Genomic DNA, 15,507 nt, shown 5'->3' with positions numbered 1-15,507 from the left:
TACCTTCATCCACAGAATCAACACCCTCACCTCATCCCTCCCCAAATTTCTCATCGCTACTCAGTGTGTCACTAAACGACCTTCCACCCCTACCTCCTTCTCCGTTCCCATCCCCAAATTTGAGCCCTACCAACATGGCTTCTTCCTCATCCCAGCAACCCCGTCAACTCATGACTATTGTACACGACACGGTAGACATACCCAAATTTACAGGATCAAATATCCCTTCCATTCATTCCTTAACAATGTCGAAGCGGCTATTAATCGTAGAAATTGCACTACTGATGATGAAAAACTCGGTGTCCTACGCAGCTTTGTTGATCTGAACTCCGTAGCCGGAGACATCCTGCAAACTGATGCGTTTCAGGAATGTAACAATTATTCTACTTTTGTTGACTTAATTAAGTCTCACTTTGGCCAACACTCTACACTTGGTGTTCTCACTCCCCTATATGACCTTGCCTTACAAATCAACTCTCCTCCTTATGTCAGAAAAGAAAAAGCTGCAAGACTTGCTTCAGATCTAAAAGCCCGTCTAAAATCCACACTAAAATCTTCCAACTGGGTTAATACAGATGGAAAAATCTCCCTTAACCAGGTTGCATCCCTCTTTGCTTACTTTCGCTTTCTTTCTCTTCTCCATCCAGACACCTTAAACAAGACTAAGTCTATACAATTCACTCCAAATATGACCATCTCAACCTTGTCTCATCAGATCCAAGTCACCAAAAACAGACAGACATTGTTGCCCAGCCAGCCCCTATCCCCAAACCTACACTATCAGTTGCTCATGTGTCCCACCCTTCCCATTTGTACTCTTTCTAACTCTAACACATGGTCCAATGCTATTTCCATTCCTGCTATGGTTCATACCTTTCCTATATCTCTCTTCATAGATACTGGTTCTCCTGTAAATATCATAACTTCTTCCACCTTCCACAAACTCCGCCTATCCTATAAGCATGTTACAATCTTGGAACCTTCCGATCTCCAACTTACTAACGTAGATGGTGTTCCATTTCCAGTTTTAGGTAAGATCCATCTTCCTATAATTCTTCATCCTCACAGTCAAGAGATTCATATCCCACTTTATGTGGCTAATGTACAGTTTCCTGCAGATGTGTTTCTGGGACTAGACACTATGCAGCAATATGGAATTAGCGTCTTTCCCCAACGTCATGGCATTGCTTACGGTCGTCATTTTATTCCAGCCCTACACTTGGCGACTACTCCTCATCCACCTTCTGCACTTCCCACTTCTGCAAAATCCCCCTCCCACAGCATGCCAACTGTGTCAGTGCCCACTATTGTTGCTCCTCCTACCCCCTCTACCCAGATTCAGAAAACTCAAACAGAGAGTACTACCTCCCTTTCTCCTCCAGCTCCCACGTCCCAGGATACTGTACAACCAGCATCGGAACCTTCTCTTCAGAATTCACTTCCTTCTAGTGAACCTACCTTGCACAAAGTTCCCACCCGTACAAAGCGTTTGCGTTCTTCTGGCATGCCTAAATCAAGGAAAAGGAATACCAAATGTTCTCCCCCTTCTACAGAATTCTCTCCAACAGAAAGCCAGATTTCTCCTTCCTTGGATGATTTAGTAATTACCTCCTCCCCTGTCTCCGATGTGCTTTCCACGATGTGTCGCACTACTCATGCAGTGTTAACAAGAACCGTGACTCTTCCACCACATGAGTATTTCAAAGTGCAGCTTCGCATTTTCCAAGCTCCGGAATGTGATGTTCTCTGTATGCCAGAATCCACACGTGTCAAAGGCATATCACTAATTTCAGCCTTATGCACTACCTCCAAGAAAGGTCATACTTCTTTTCTTGTTGCCAATGACACTCATGCTCCCCTCCACCTCAAACTTGGTACTAACTTATGTGATTTTCTTGTGTATCCTTCAAGAGTAAAAGTCATTGATGACCAAAATTCTTCCTTACCAGTTTGTACCATTAACTCCGATGTGCATCATGCACAGGTTCCTATTGAAGCATCTCACTTCAAACCCCTTGACTTCCCCGATGCTCAACAGGATTTAATTTCCTTATGCAATGCCTTTCGCCATGTCATTGCTTTGCCAGGTGAATCCCTAGGTTCTACGGACCTCATTCACCACCACATTCCCCTTCGTGAGGGCTCTAAACCTTGCTATATTCCGGCTTATAGACTGCCGCACAGTAAGCGCAAGATTGTGGACAAGCTCATCGCAGACATGCTTGCCCAGGATATCGTAGAACCGTCTATTTCCGAGTGGAATTTTCCCCTATTTGTTGTTCCCAAACCAGATGGTACATTTCGCCCTGTTGTTGATTTTAGAGAGCTTAACAAAATCACTGTCCCCGAAAGAACGCCCATTCCTGTTCTCCAGGAAATCCTACATTCTGTTGGTCAGAATAACAAGGTCTTTTCAACTTTAGACCTAATGTCGGGATATTATCAAATTCCTCTTGCTCCAGAAAGCAGACCTCTAACAGCCTTCTGTACCCCTTCTGGTCATTTCCAATTCAAACGGCTATGGGTCTCACCTCTGCTCCTTCTGTCTTCACACGGCTTATGTATACCGTACTTGATGGCTTAATTGGGGAAAATGTCTTCATGTATTTGGATGACATCATAATAGCTTCCAAATCCGTACCCGACCACATTCACAGCCTTCAACAAGTCTTTTCTCGTCTTGCAGATGCCAACCTAAAACTCAAATTTTTGTTCGCCTTCTCTACTTCTTCCAATTTTTCAACCCTCTCTGCAATTTTTGACATTTTACCGAACCTAATCTCCCAATGTTCAGTCATTTGTTTCAAGTTTTTCCTCCAGTTTTGCCAGTCGGGGGAGGTTGGTATCCGCCGCCCCCTCATTAAATCCTTTTGAAATTTCTATCCTCACCTTCCATTGAACTGCTTTTATCTATGTTTCTAATCTTTACATTTTTGTTAGTCCCATCATCGAAATCCAAATCATCTGTTTGGCGTTTGTTTACAAGCCGTCTGGCCTCTTGGTCCAAGTCCTTCCCTTCCTCATTTCCTTCCATTTCCCTCAGTAATCCCTCCCCTTCTCCTTTTTCCTCACTTTCCCCCTACACCACAAGCAATTTCCCCCCACCCTGTAAATACAATAGGTACTTCCTTTGCTTTGGGATCCACGAAAATTTCACTTTTTCTTCAGAACGTCCTCTACGGCGTCCGTTCGATGAAGTGTGTGTGTGTATTTACCTAGTTGTATTTTACGGGAAGGGGAGCTATGCTCGTGGGGTCCCGTCTTCATTTCTCATTTTATCTAAACAATTTTTAAACTCATGTATTGTTTTTGCACACACCACTTTCTCATTCTAACTTGTTCCAACTGTCTATTACTCTGTGAGGAAAGCTGTTCTTTTTCAAATCTCTTCTATAGCTGTCTTTTTTATTTTCTTTCCATGTCCTCTTGTATTTCTGTCATCCCATTCTATCAGATTCTCTCTATCAGTAATTTCTATGCCTATCATGATTCTCTAAATAGCTAACAAATCTCCCTCTCTCTCTTCTTTGCTCTAGTGTCTGTAGTTCAAGTTTTTGTAGTCTCTCTTCATATGATAGTTTTGAGAGTGTTGGTGCCAGTTTTGGAATTGCTCTTTGTATTCTTTCAATTTTTTTTATACATTTTTTTGTACTTGGTGACCATATCGTTGCTGCATATTCCAATCTTGGTCTTATCAGAGTGATTAGAATTTTCTTTACCATTTCTTCATCCAGGTATGTAAATGCCACTTTGATTGTTCTTATTAAATTATAAGTTTCTCCAAAAAATCTTATTTATATGTTTCTCAGGTGACATATTATTCATAACAATGACTCCCAGGTCCTTCTCATTTTCTACTTTTTTTATTCCTTCTTCTCCAAAATTATATGATCCTGTTATTCTGTTTTTGCTTTTTCCAAATTCCATTATACTACACTTCTTTGTATTGAACTCCATCTCCCACTTCCTACTCCATTCCTGTACTTTATTTAGATCTCTCTGTAGTGATTCACAATCTTCTTCAGTTTTCACTCTTTTCAGTAGTTTTGCATCGTCTGCAAAGAAGCTCATATAGCTTTCAATTCCCTTCATCCATATCATTAATATATATAGCAAACATCATTGGGGCCAGGACTGTTCCCTGCGGGACACCGCTTATTACTTCATTCCATTTTGAGTGCTGGTTTCTTATCACTACTCTCATTTTTCTTTCTTGCAAAAAGTCTTCCATCCAATTTAGTAATTTACCTTGTATTCCTCCTTCAGATTCTAGTTTCTTAAGCAACTTCTTATGTGGTACTTTGTCAAAAGCTTTTTTTAGGTCTAGAAATGCACAATCAGCCCATCCATCTCTTTCTTGTATTATATCTATTAGCCTTGAATAGAAACATATTAATTTGGTGACGCATGTTCGGCCTTGTCTGAATTCCAAATTGCCTTGGATTTAGTACGTTGTTTTTTTCCAAGTGTTTTTTTCCAAGTATTTTACCCATCTATTTTTTGATAATTCTTTCACAAATTTTTTGCTATTGTACTTGTTAGAGAGACTGGTCTATAGTTGGTAGGTTCTTCTTTATTTCCTCCATTATATATAGGTACTATATTTGCTTTTTTCCAATCTTCTGGAACTTTTCCTTCTTTCAAGGAACTGCTTATTATGCTATGTATTTTGTCTTGCCAGTTCATTCCTGCATTCTTTCAGAATCCAGTTTGCTATTTCATCTGGTCCATGCGATTTTCTGACATCAAGATTACTCAAGTGTATCAATATTTCATTCTTTGATACTTCTATTTCTTCTATAGGGGGGACTTTCTCTTTCCATTCAATCTCTTCAGGTTGTATGTTCTCCCTTGTAAACACTGATTTAAAATGTTTGTTCATAATTTCCGCCATTTCCATTTCCTCAGTGTATTCAACTCCCCCTTGTCTTAATTTCTCCAAGTCCTGTTTGTTTTTCAGTTTATTGTTTACAAATCTGTAGAATAGTTTTGGTTTGATCTTTACATTTTTCTATGACGTCTTTTTCATATTTTCTCTTTTCCTCTCTGCAAACGTTTGTACATATTCATTTCTATAACCGGTATATATTTTCCATTTTTCAGGTCTTCTGTGTTTTTTCCATCTGGTCCAGGCTTTGTCTCTTTTGTCTTTTAACTCCCTACAACTTTTGTTTGTACCAGCATTTTACATATTCTTTTTCTTGTTTTTGTCTTGGGACATACTTTTCCACTCCTTTTTTGTAAATTTTTGTCAAAATATTCCATTTCTTTTCCACTGATGTTTCTTCTTTGTATATTTCTTCCCAGTTTTCTTGTTGAAAGAATTCTCTTATTTTATCAAAGTTTGTTTTTTCATACATCATTCTTCCTTTTCTATATTGTTCATTTCTTTTGATATATTTTTCTTCATTAAGTTCCAGTTCAATCAATATGTGGTCACTTTTACCTATTGGTGTTTTATATTCAATCTTGTCCACTATTCTAGGTTCAGATGTAATTAATAAGTCTAGTCTCGATGGTTCTTCTTCATTTCTATACCTAGTGTTCTCCTGTATCCATTGTGTCATTGTGTGGTCCAATAATCATCTCAAGTAGAGCGTTTCCCCATGAGTCGTCTCCACCCTTTACTGTCATTTCTTCCCAGCAGATTTCTTTGCAATTTAAGTCCGCCCATCATAAACTATTCTTCCTCCATCTTCCATTATCTTATTTAATGTTATCTTTGTGTCCTCTAACATACTTTTATGTTCACTCTCCTCCCATGAGGCTGTTTTTGGAGGCACATAATTTATCACAAATTTTCTGCTCTTCTTATCTCTGTCTTCCACTTCTATCATAATCATCTCTACTGTATTCTTTCCATATATGACACCTTTCACGTTTATATCCTTCTTAGTCAGGAACATAACTCCACCCCCTTGCTTTTTCTCCTCTGTTTCTAATCCAATAATTGTATGCATCATGTCCTACACTGTTGGGTGGTAGTGGGCCTTTTAATTTTGTTTCTACAATTCCCATTATGTCCGGTTCTTTTTCTTTCAAATAATCATTCAGCTCATTCAATCCTGTTATTAATCCATCTATATTTGTGTAAGACACTCTTAGTTTTCTGCCACTTCCATTGTGTTCTCTGTTTCCCTTATGTTTTTTCTTTTGTATGTCGAACTTCCTTAGTTTCATGTTCACTACTCTCCAATAGAATCTCTTTCTCTGACTCCGTTCTGTTCTCGTTTTTTGCCTTAGCTTCCAGTCTTTTCTGCTTTTCTTCCTCTCTTTCCTCTTTGTTCATTTCCCTTTTTATCCATATCTTTTTATATTGTTCACTTGTTGCTAGTTTCCCTGTTTTGGATAAGATATTCTCTGCCGTTGTTTGTGACTTGAATTTAATCTTAATTGGTCTGGTCTTATCTGTGCTATACTTTCCGAGTCTAAATTTCTCTTCGATTTGTTTCATAATTTCTGGTTCATCTTCCTGAACTGATTCTAGTAATTGGCTTACTTTTTCATTTTCCTCATTGATTCTTGTGGTTCTATCTGTGTTGTGTTTCTCTTCCATTCCTAATATAATTATACATTTCTTCTTGTCTGCTAAATCTCTTACTATAATCTCTATTTGTCTCATCACTTTAATAACTGAGTCTTCAGTATGTTCTTTCAATTGCTGTTTGACTATGTCAGTGAATGAAACCTTATTTCCTTCTTGGGTTGTTTTCCAATTCTTAGTTTCTTTAGCTATTGTCTCTCTGTTTTCTTTACTATTCTTCTTCAATTCCTCATTCTCCACCTTTACTTCTCTTAACTGTCTTTTTAGGTCTTCTATTTCATCAGTTAAGTTTTTATTCGCCTTTTCTAGTTCTTCCAATCTTTCAACCCTTTGTAAAATGGTGTTCATATGACCTAACCTACTCTCCAAGTCCTCGATCACCTTATCAACCTTCTCCTCTAGTCTTGTCAGTCGGGGGGGGTTTTGTCCCCCCCACCCTCTTTAAATCCCTTGAAAATATTCTCATCACTTTCTACTGTATTGCTCTTATCTATACTTCTAATCTCTACATTTTTATTAGACATTTCGTCGTCGTCGGGAGGCCTTTTGTTTACCTTTCGCCTGTCTGCCCTGGCCAGGTCTACTCCTTCCTCATTTCCTTCCATTTCCCTCAGTAATCCCTCCCCCTTTCCTCTTTCCCTACTACTCCATGAGCAATTTCCCCCCCACCCTGTAAAAACAATAGGCACTTCTCTTTGCGTTGGGATCCACAAACTTCAATTTTCTTCAGAACGTCTTCTAAGCCGTCCATTCGTTTGAAGTGTATATATGTATATGTGTGTGTATATATGTATATATATATGTGTGTGTGTATATATATATATATATATATGTGTGTATATATGTATATATATATATGTGTGTATATATGTATATATATATGTGTGTATATATGTATATATATGTGTGTGTGTGTATATTTATATATATGTGTGTATATATGTATATATATATGTGTATATATGTATATATATATATATGTGTATATATGTATATATTAATGTGTGTGTATATATGTATATAGGTGTGTGTATATATGTATATATATATAGGTGTGTGTATATATGTATATATGTGTGTATATTATGTAGTGGTAAATAGGATTATGATAGGAAGAGTTAAGGATGTACATGTGCTAAGGGGAGAGGGTGGGGGAATATCAGATCATTTTTTGGTGGAAGGTAAGCTGAGAGTGGAGGATAGATGGAGAAAGAGGAAAGGGACAAAAGGTAGGGAGGTTCTTAGAGTGAACTCCTTGAATGAAAAGGAAAAGGAGAAGGAGTACGAAAAGAAGCTGAAGGAGGAGTGGGAGGGAGTAAAGGATGGAGCAGAGATGGGTGTGGAGGAGGAATGGGGATGGTTCAAGGAGGGAGTCTTAAAGTGTGCAAGGATGGTGTGTGGAACAAGAAGGACAGGGGGAAATAGAAGAAAGGGTAGTGAATGGTGGGATGAGGAAACAAAGAAGGTTGTAGAAGAGAAGAAGCGAGCATTCACAGATTGGTTACTAAAGGGGACGGGGGAGTCATATGAGACGTACAAAGAAAAGAAAAGAGAAGTAAAGCAAAAGGTAAAGGAGGCAAAGAGGAGAGCAGATGTGAAATGGGGTAGGAGTATGACAGAAAATATTGAAAGTAATAAAAAGATGTTTTGGAAAGAAATTAAGAGAGGAAGAGGAGGCGAATCAAGTAGGGAAGAAAAGGTAAAAGGTACAGATGGAGAGATGATAATGGAAGAGATGGCAGTAAGGGGAAGATGGGCAGAATATTTTAGGGAGTTGCTAAATGTGAAGGAGGATAGGAAAGGAAAGATAGCTGCAGTGGGAAATGCAAAGAAAATGAGAGTGATGAGTGAGGAGAATGGAGGAGAAATAAGGAAGGATGAGGTGAAGGCAGTTGTAAAGATGATGAAAGCAGGTAAGGCACCTGGTCTGGATGGATGCCATGCAGAATGTCTGAAAAAGGGAGGTTCAGTGATGGTGGACTGGTTGGTGAGGTTATTTAATGTTTGCTGGAGAGAGGGTAGAGTACCGGAGGACTGGAGAAGTGCCTGTATAGTTCCTCTTTACAAGGGAAAAGGGGACAAGTGTGAATGTAGTAGTTTCAGAGGGATTAGCCTGTTAACCCCTTCCATACGGTGCCGCACACGTAGGCGTCATGGACTTAGATCTCGGTGGCAGCAGCCAATGCCAGCCGTACGACGTGTTGTAATAATACTCGCATCATAAAATATAGTCACCGCTTATATCGAATGTTCTCTCTTTCACCCGCGAATTTTGAATACCACAGAGAATGGGATTCAGGGCACATTTGAGAGAATGTAAAAACACAGGGGCGACTACAATAAATATAATCAAGACGCCGATATGGCAGCCTCGCGAATACACTCGCTCCCCATGACGCCTACGTGTGCGGCACCGTATGGAAGGGGTTAAGTGTAGTAGGGAAGGCTTATGGGAGGATCTTAATTGAGAGGATTAGGAGAGGAACAGAAGGAGTAATTGGTGAGGAACAGTGTGGATTTAGGACAGGTAGAGGTTGTGTAGATCAGATCTTTGTGGTAAGACAGATATGTGAGAAAGCTATAGGAAAGGGGAAGGATGTTTTTTTGGCTTTTATGGATCTGGAAAAGGCTTATGATAGGGTAGACAGAAAGGCACTGTGGGAGGTTATGCAGATTTATGGGATAGGAGGAAAGCTTTTGGGAGCTGTCAAGAGTTTTTATGAGAGTAGTAGAGCTTGTGTCAGGATTAGAAATGGAGAGAGTGAGTTGTTTGAAGTAAAGGTGGGACTTCGTCAAGGATGCGTTATGTCGCCCTGGCTGTTCAACTTATACATGGATGGGGTGGTGCGAGAGGTGAATGCTAGGGTAGTGGGTCAGGGATTGGAGATGGTTAAAGAAAATGGAGAAAAGTGGGAGGTGAGCCAGCTGTTGTTTGCGGACGACACTGCGCTTGTGGCAGGGTCGGAGGAGGGATTGAGGAAGCTGGTGGCAGAGTTTGGGAGAGTATGTGGATAGAAGAAAGCTAAAGATAAATGTGGGTAAAAGTAAGGTGATGAGATGTACAAGGGGTGAAAATGGCAGTAGACTGGAAGTGAACATTAAGGGAGAGCGACTGGAGGAAGTGGATAGTTTTAGATACTTGGGTGCAAGTGTAGCAGGAAAAGGTGGAGTGAAGGTGGAGGTAGAATGTAGATTGAGGGAAGCGAGTAAATGCCTTGGTGGATTAAAGAGTGTAATGAGGAATAGACATTTGGGAATGGATGCGAAGAGGAGACTGTATGAAGGAGTGATTGTGCCAACAGCACTGTATGGGGCAGAAACGTGGAACATAAGAGAAGAAGAGAGAAGGAGTTTGAATGTGTTTGAGATGAGGTGTCTGAGAAGTATGGTGGGGGTTACTAGGCTGGAAAGAGTGAGAAATGAGGAGGTGAGGAGGAGAACAGGGGTGAAAAAGGATTTGGGAGATAGGGTTGATGAAAGAATATTAGGTTGGTTTGGACACATGGAAAGAATGAGTGAAGAAAGACTAGTAAAAGAGGTATGGAAGGCAGATGTGGAGGGAGTGAACATGAGGGGACGTCCTAGGATGAGGTGGATGGATGGGGTGAAGGGGGCTTTGGGGAAGAGGGGAATGTCTGTTGAGGAAGGAAGGGAGAGGACGGAAGACAGAGGTGAGTGGAGAATGGTTGTATATGGATGATGTTGTGATTGCATGAGGAGGAATGGGCGGGGGAGTGGGGGGTGGGGTGGTATGTGTGAGTAAATTTTGACGCAGCCCGAAGGGATTTCTCCCCGTCCTCTACTTATATGCAAGGGGGGACGGAGAGGGGGGGTCGCCGATTAAATGAAGCGGCCTTGCTGTGGATGTGCTGTGTCTTGCGACACTGCTTCTGACCCAGGGCGGTGGGCAGGGTGCAGGGATGACCCATCATCCAGGAGGTACTCAGATGAGAGGGAGGGTGGGAGGGGTGTGGAGTGTATTTAGGGATGAAATGGGTGGGATTGTTTTTATGCCTTTCCCTTTTTGGCTACCTCCCTTGGAAGGGGGAAAAAGCCTTGGTATATGTATGTATGTATATATGTATATGTGTATATATATATGTATATGTGTGTATATATATATATATGTGTATATGTATATGTGTATGTGTATATATATGTGTGTGTATATATGTGTATGTATATGTATATATGTGTATGTATGTGTATATGTATATGTGTATATATGTATATATTTACCTAGTATTTACCTTGTATTTTGCGGGAAGGTGAGCTATGCTCATGGTGTCCCACCATTGTATCTTGCAGTGTCTAGTTTGCTTTTAAACTCATGAATGGTTTTTGCGCATACTATTTCATTATCCAGTTTGTTCCTAGTGTCCAAAACTCTATGTGTTTTTTTTTTTTTTTTTTTTTTTTTTTTTTTTTTTTTTTGTCCTCCTGTGTTTCTCTTGTCCCAGTTAAGTAAGTTCTCTCTATCAAGTATCTCTGTGCCTCTCATGATTCTGTAGATGGTCAGTAGGTCACCTCTCTCTCTCCTTTGCTCCAGTGTCAGTAACTCCAGTTTAGCCAATCTCTCCTTGTATGATAGGTTTGCAAGTGCAGGTGCCATTTTTGTAGCTGCTCTCTGGATTCGTTCTGTTTTCTTTATATTCTTTTTGGTACTAGGGAACCACAATGTCGTCGCATACTCTAGTCTAGGCCTTATCAATGTAACCAATATTTTTTTTATCATGTCTTTGTCCAAGTATGCAAATGCCACTTTTATTGATCTTAGCAAGTTGTAAGTCTCCCCAACAATTTTGTTAATCTGGTTATCATAGGACAAGTCGTTTGTTATAATTACTCCCAAGTCTTTTTCGGATCCTACTTTCTTTACTTCCTTGGTTCCAGTTGTATATTTTCCTGATATTCTGTTTTTACTTTTTCCAAACTCCATTATGATACACTTCTTACTGTAGTATTCAAGTCCACTTCCCATTTGTGGCTCCAGTTCCATACCCTATTCAGGCCTTCCTGCAGTGCTTCACAGTCCTTATCAGTTTCTACTTTCCTTAACAGTTTGGCGTTGTCTGCAAAGAAGCTCATGTAACAGTTCACATCCTCGTCCATGTCATTCATATAGATAGCAAACATTATTGGTGCCAGTAGAGATCCATGCGGTACTCCACTGATCACCTCTTTCCAATCTGAATATTTTTCTCTGAGCACTACTCTCATCTTTCTACAAGTCAGGATGTCCTCCATCCATTTTAGTAGGTTCCCTTGTGTAGGGTATTGTCGGCAAATTATTGTCTTATGATATGTAGGGAATAAATGGAGCTCCGAATGGACGCTGACTGCAGGTCATTCTAAAAAGAATGTTTTTATTGTCAAAGAACTTGTACAACATTACAAAAATACATAAATGCCAATTAATAACAGAAAATATACAAGTGTTAATCAATACGTTGAGTCGTAACTCACATCATAAATTTGACATTGAATTGACATCATATACTAAAGCAATCACTCACCGACTTGTGCGTCTCCCATAGGTCCCCCTACGTCCGTTGACTCGTTCGACATTACAACGGTGAAGTGGAGGATTGCGACATTACACGTGACTTGTCCCTTCCTCTAACTGCATATAACCCACACATTGGGCGACTCTAACTAATGCCAGTTAGAGAAGACGACCTTGATATGCTGGCCCCCACACACCATCTACCCACAACTTCTCCCACACTCGACCAAGTCGATGCCGGTGACGGGGGGGAATTGTACAACTGATCGTACTGTGACACTAAATTGATGGACGTAAAATGCACAAAATTATACCGTGACATTAACGGACGTACAATACACAAAATTATACCCTGACATTAACGGACGTACAATACAAATTATTCATTCCACTCCTGATTTTTATACAATGAAATCAGCAACATAAATTTACGTCTATGGACGTAACACTCCCCCACCTTGAATCTTACGATTAAAAAAAAAAAGAATAAAAAAAAATAAAATCACATACATATATCTATGACAGAACACAAAACATTTACAAAGAACCTTCAAGGAATACAAGTTTTGTAATGGGTCGGGTGAGCTCACTGAATTGAGTTTTCAAACGGGCACTACGAACCAATCCGTCTCTGCTCACCCGCACTTCCTGGACTCTCCCCAGCGGCCAAGAACCGCGGGGCGAGTTTTCATTCATTATAAGCACTAAATCCCCGACTGAAAGATTCGGGCTTTCAGAATTCCACTTCTGCCTTCTTTGCAATTCCACTAGGTATTCACTAACCCACCTTTTCCAAAATTGTTTGGCTAAATGTTGCACGTGACGCCAATGTTTGCGGTAAGGATCGGCATCGTGAAAGGCTCCCCAAGATAGTGGGGAGTTTCCTTGGAGGAGTAACAGATGATTGGGAGTCAACGGACCCTCATCACTTGCATCATCACTGCATTTAGTAAGTGGCCTACTGTTGACTATACTTTCCGCTTCGCAGAAGAGGGTTTGCAAAACATCATCAATCATCCTGGGGCATTTGATGACTAAAGCGAACAGTACTTTACGTACAGACCTTATCATACGTTCCCAAACGCCTCCGTGATGTGACGCGGAAGGCGGGTTGAACGACCACTCAACGTCACGTCGACGTGTTTCCCTTACGATCAACGATCGGTCCAGATCTCGTACACTGCGTGCTAATTCAGCCCTCGCTCCTACTAGGTTAGTACCATTGTCTGACCACACCTTACTGGGATAACCTTGCCTTGCTGTGAAGCATACGAAACCTTTGATATATGTGTCAGTTTGTAAGCTATCAAGCTTCTCAATGTAAATAGCTCTCATAGTAAAACACGTGCACAGACACCCGTAACGTTTCATTTCTGATCTCCCGACTTTAACATGGAAGGGTCCAAACAGGTCTACTCCTACGTACCTAAAGGCTGGCCCCCCGGGTTCACACCTCTCGGAGGGAGGTCAGACATTCTCTGGTTCATGGGGGCCCCGTATAATCTCTTGCAAACTATACAATCCATTTTGACGCGTTTCACCAATTTTCTACCCCGTATGATCCAGAATTTCTTACGCACCCGACTGAGTGTCCATTCCACTCCTACATGAGAGGAATTATGGCAATCACATACAATTAATGTAGACAACCTGTGGTTATGAGGGAGGATCACAGGATTTATAGCTTACCCATTCAATGCCGCATGCTTGAGTCTACCACCAACTACTAACAGACCATCTATAAGAATAGGAGACAGTTTATATATTGAACTGGACTTTAACACAGTTTTCCCTGCTTCAATGTTCTTGGTTTCATGAAAATAAGCACGCCCTTGAACATGTTTGACAATCAGATTTTCCGCGTGCTTTAGTTCATGGATCTCAAGTGGTGAATTTTGCGGAATCTTCTTCTTAAGAAATTGTATTAGTCTTAACCACCAACCAACGGCCTTCTTTAATCTGTAAAGGCTTGAATAGTGCTCAATCAGCGTGTCGATCGGGTGTTGGGTGACGCCCGACTGACACATCTGTACGATACTCGTGGGATATACCTCACGCCTCACCTCCGGGTCTTCATCCTGAAGGTGTCCTACAAGATTATCTTGTGCTGGCCATGCACACTTGTAATTCGACAAGAAGGGAGGACCATTAAACCAAGAAGCTGGCAAATTGTCTACAAAGCATCCCCGAGATAGTACATCTGCAGGATTCTCATCACCACTAACATGATGCCACTGATTAGCCTCTGAAACCTGTCTAATGAGTGTGACACGATTCGCCACAAAGGTCTTGAACCTTCTTGTCTCGTTCTGTATATATGCCAGAGCTATAGTACTGTCAGACCAGAAGTTAGATTTGAGCAAGGGGATATCCAACTCTCTTTTAACAACAACATCTAATTTGGCTGCTTCAACGGCAGCCGAAATTTCCAATCTTGGTATAGTAACTCCTTTGATGGGAGCTACTCTCGCTTTACTGGCTAGCAGAGCTACGTGTACTTTCCCATCTTGATCGATTGTCCTGAGATAAGTGCAAGCACCAAATGCAACCTCACTTGCATCACAAAAATGATGTAATTCTGAAGTACAACCATTCCACTCTAAAGGCAAAACGCATCTAGGGAAGCGAAGTCTCGAGATTTCATATAGTGAAGTTATCCATTTCAACCACTTCTGACACAAAGATATAGGAATATTTTCGTCCCAAGACATCTTAAGCCTAGTCGCCTCCTGGAACAAAATCTTGGCTGGAACAATGATTGGCAAAACTAAACCTAAAGGATCGTAAGTCGAAGCAAGTTGACTCAACATAACTCGTCTAGTCACATTCTGTGTTTGAACACCCTTACTAACGAAAAAGAAACAGTCGTTCTCGACGTCCCATTTAATCCCAAGCACTTTGCTATGCATATTGGATGTCAATTCCTTTGCTTCCTTAGCCCTGTCTTGCTCATCGATGCTCTCTAGCAATTTGACGTCATTAATCATGAATTTGGTTAAGTTAAACCCTCCGTGTCTGAGGACACTTCTAGTATCTTCAATTACCTCAATTGTCTCTTGAGGTGACGCTACGGACTTCAACATATCGTCAACGTAAAATGACCAGAGTAGTGTGTCTTTTACTTCCTCACAAGGTTGCATGTCCTCTACAGCCTTCCGCAAGGCATAGGTGCTACTACTAGCGCACCATATTCCGCCAAAGGGATGCGAGGTCATTCTTAACTCTCTTATTTCATCGCTAACATACCATAGGAACCTTAAAGCGTCTCTATCGCTAATGGGAATTTTGACTTGGTGATACATAGCCTCAATGTCGGCCGTGATGGCGTAATGATATTGGCGAAACCTGAGTAACACGTGAATCAACTTATTATTCAGATCTGGGCCCTGTAGGCACTAACTGTTCAGACTGACTCTGTTCTTTTGAGCAGCACAGTCGAATACGACTCTCACCTTAC

General features: G+C 40.7%; 1 protein-coding gene across 1 annotated transcript; it reads right to left on the bottom strand.

Moving 5' to 3' along the window:
* Positions 1 to 1,027: 1,027 nt before the first annotated feature.
* LOC143022959 (uncharacterized) lies at positions 1,028 to 15,265 on the bottom strand. The gene is made up of 4 exons (XM_076181385.1): positions 13,786 to 15,265; positions 13,477 to 13,653; positions 13,114 to 13,309; positions 1,028 to 1,112 (listed from the first exon to the last, which is right to left on the bottom strand). Exons 1-4 carry the CDS (start codon positions 15,263 to 15,265, stop codon positions 1,028 to 1,030), a joined length of 1,938 nt encoding a protein of 645 aa, XP_076037500.1.
* Between the last annotated feature and the right edge of the window lie 242 nt (positions 15,266 to 15,507).

This window comes from Oratosquilla oratoria, unplaced genomic scaffold (assembly GCF_046742065.1).
Source record: "Oratosquilla oratoria isolate Oo_2021 unplaced genomic scaffold, ASM4674206v1 SCAFFOLD244, whole genome shotgun sequence".
NCBI classification, from domain to species: Eukaryota; Metazoa; Arthropoda; class Malacostraca; order Stomatopoda; family Squillidae; genus Oratosquilla; species Oratosquilla oratoria.
This window is presented reverse-complemented; position numbering and strand designations above follow the sequence as displayed.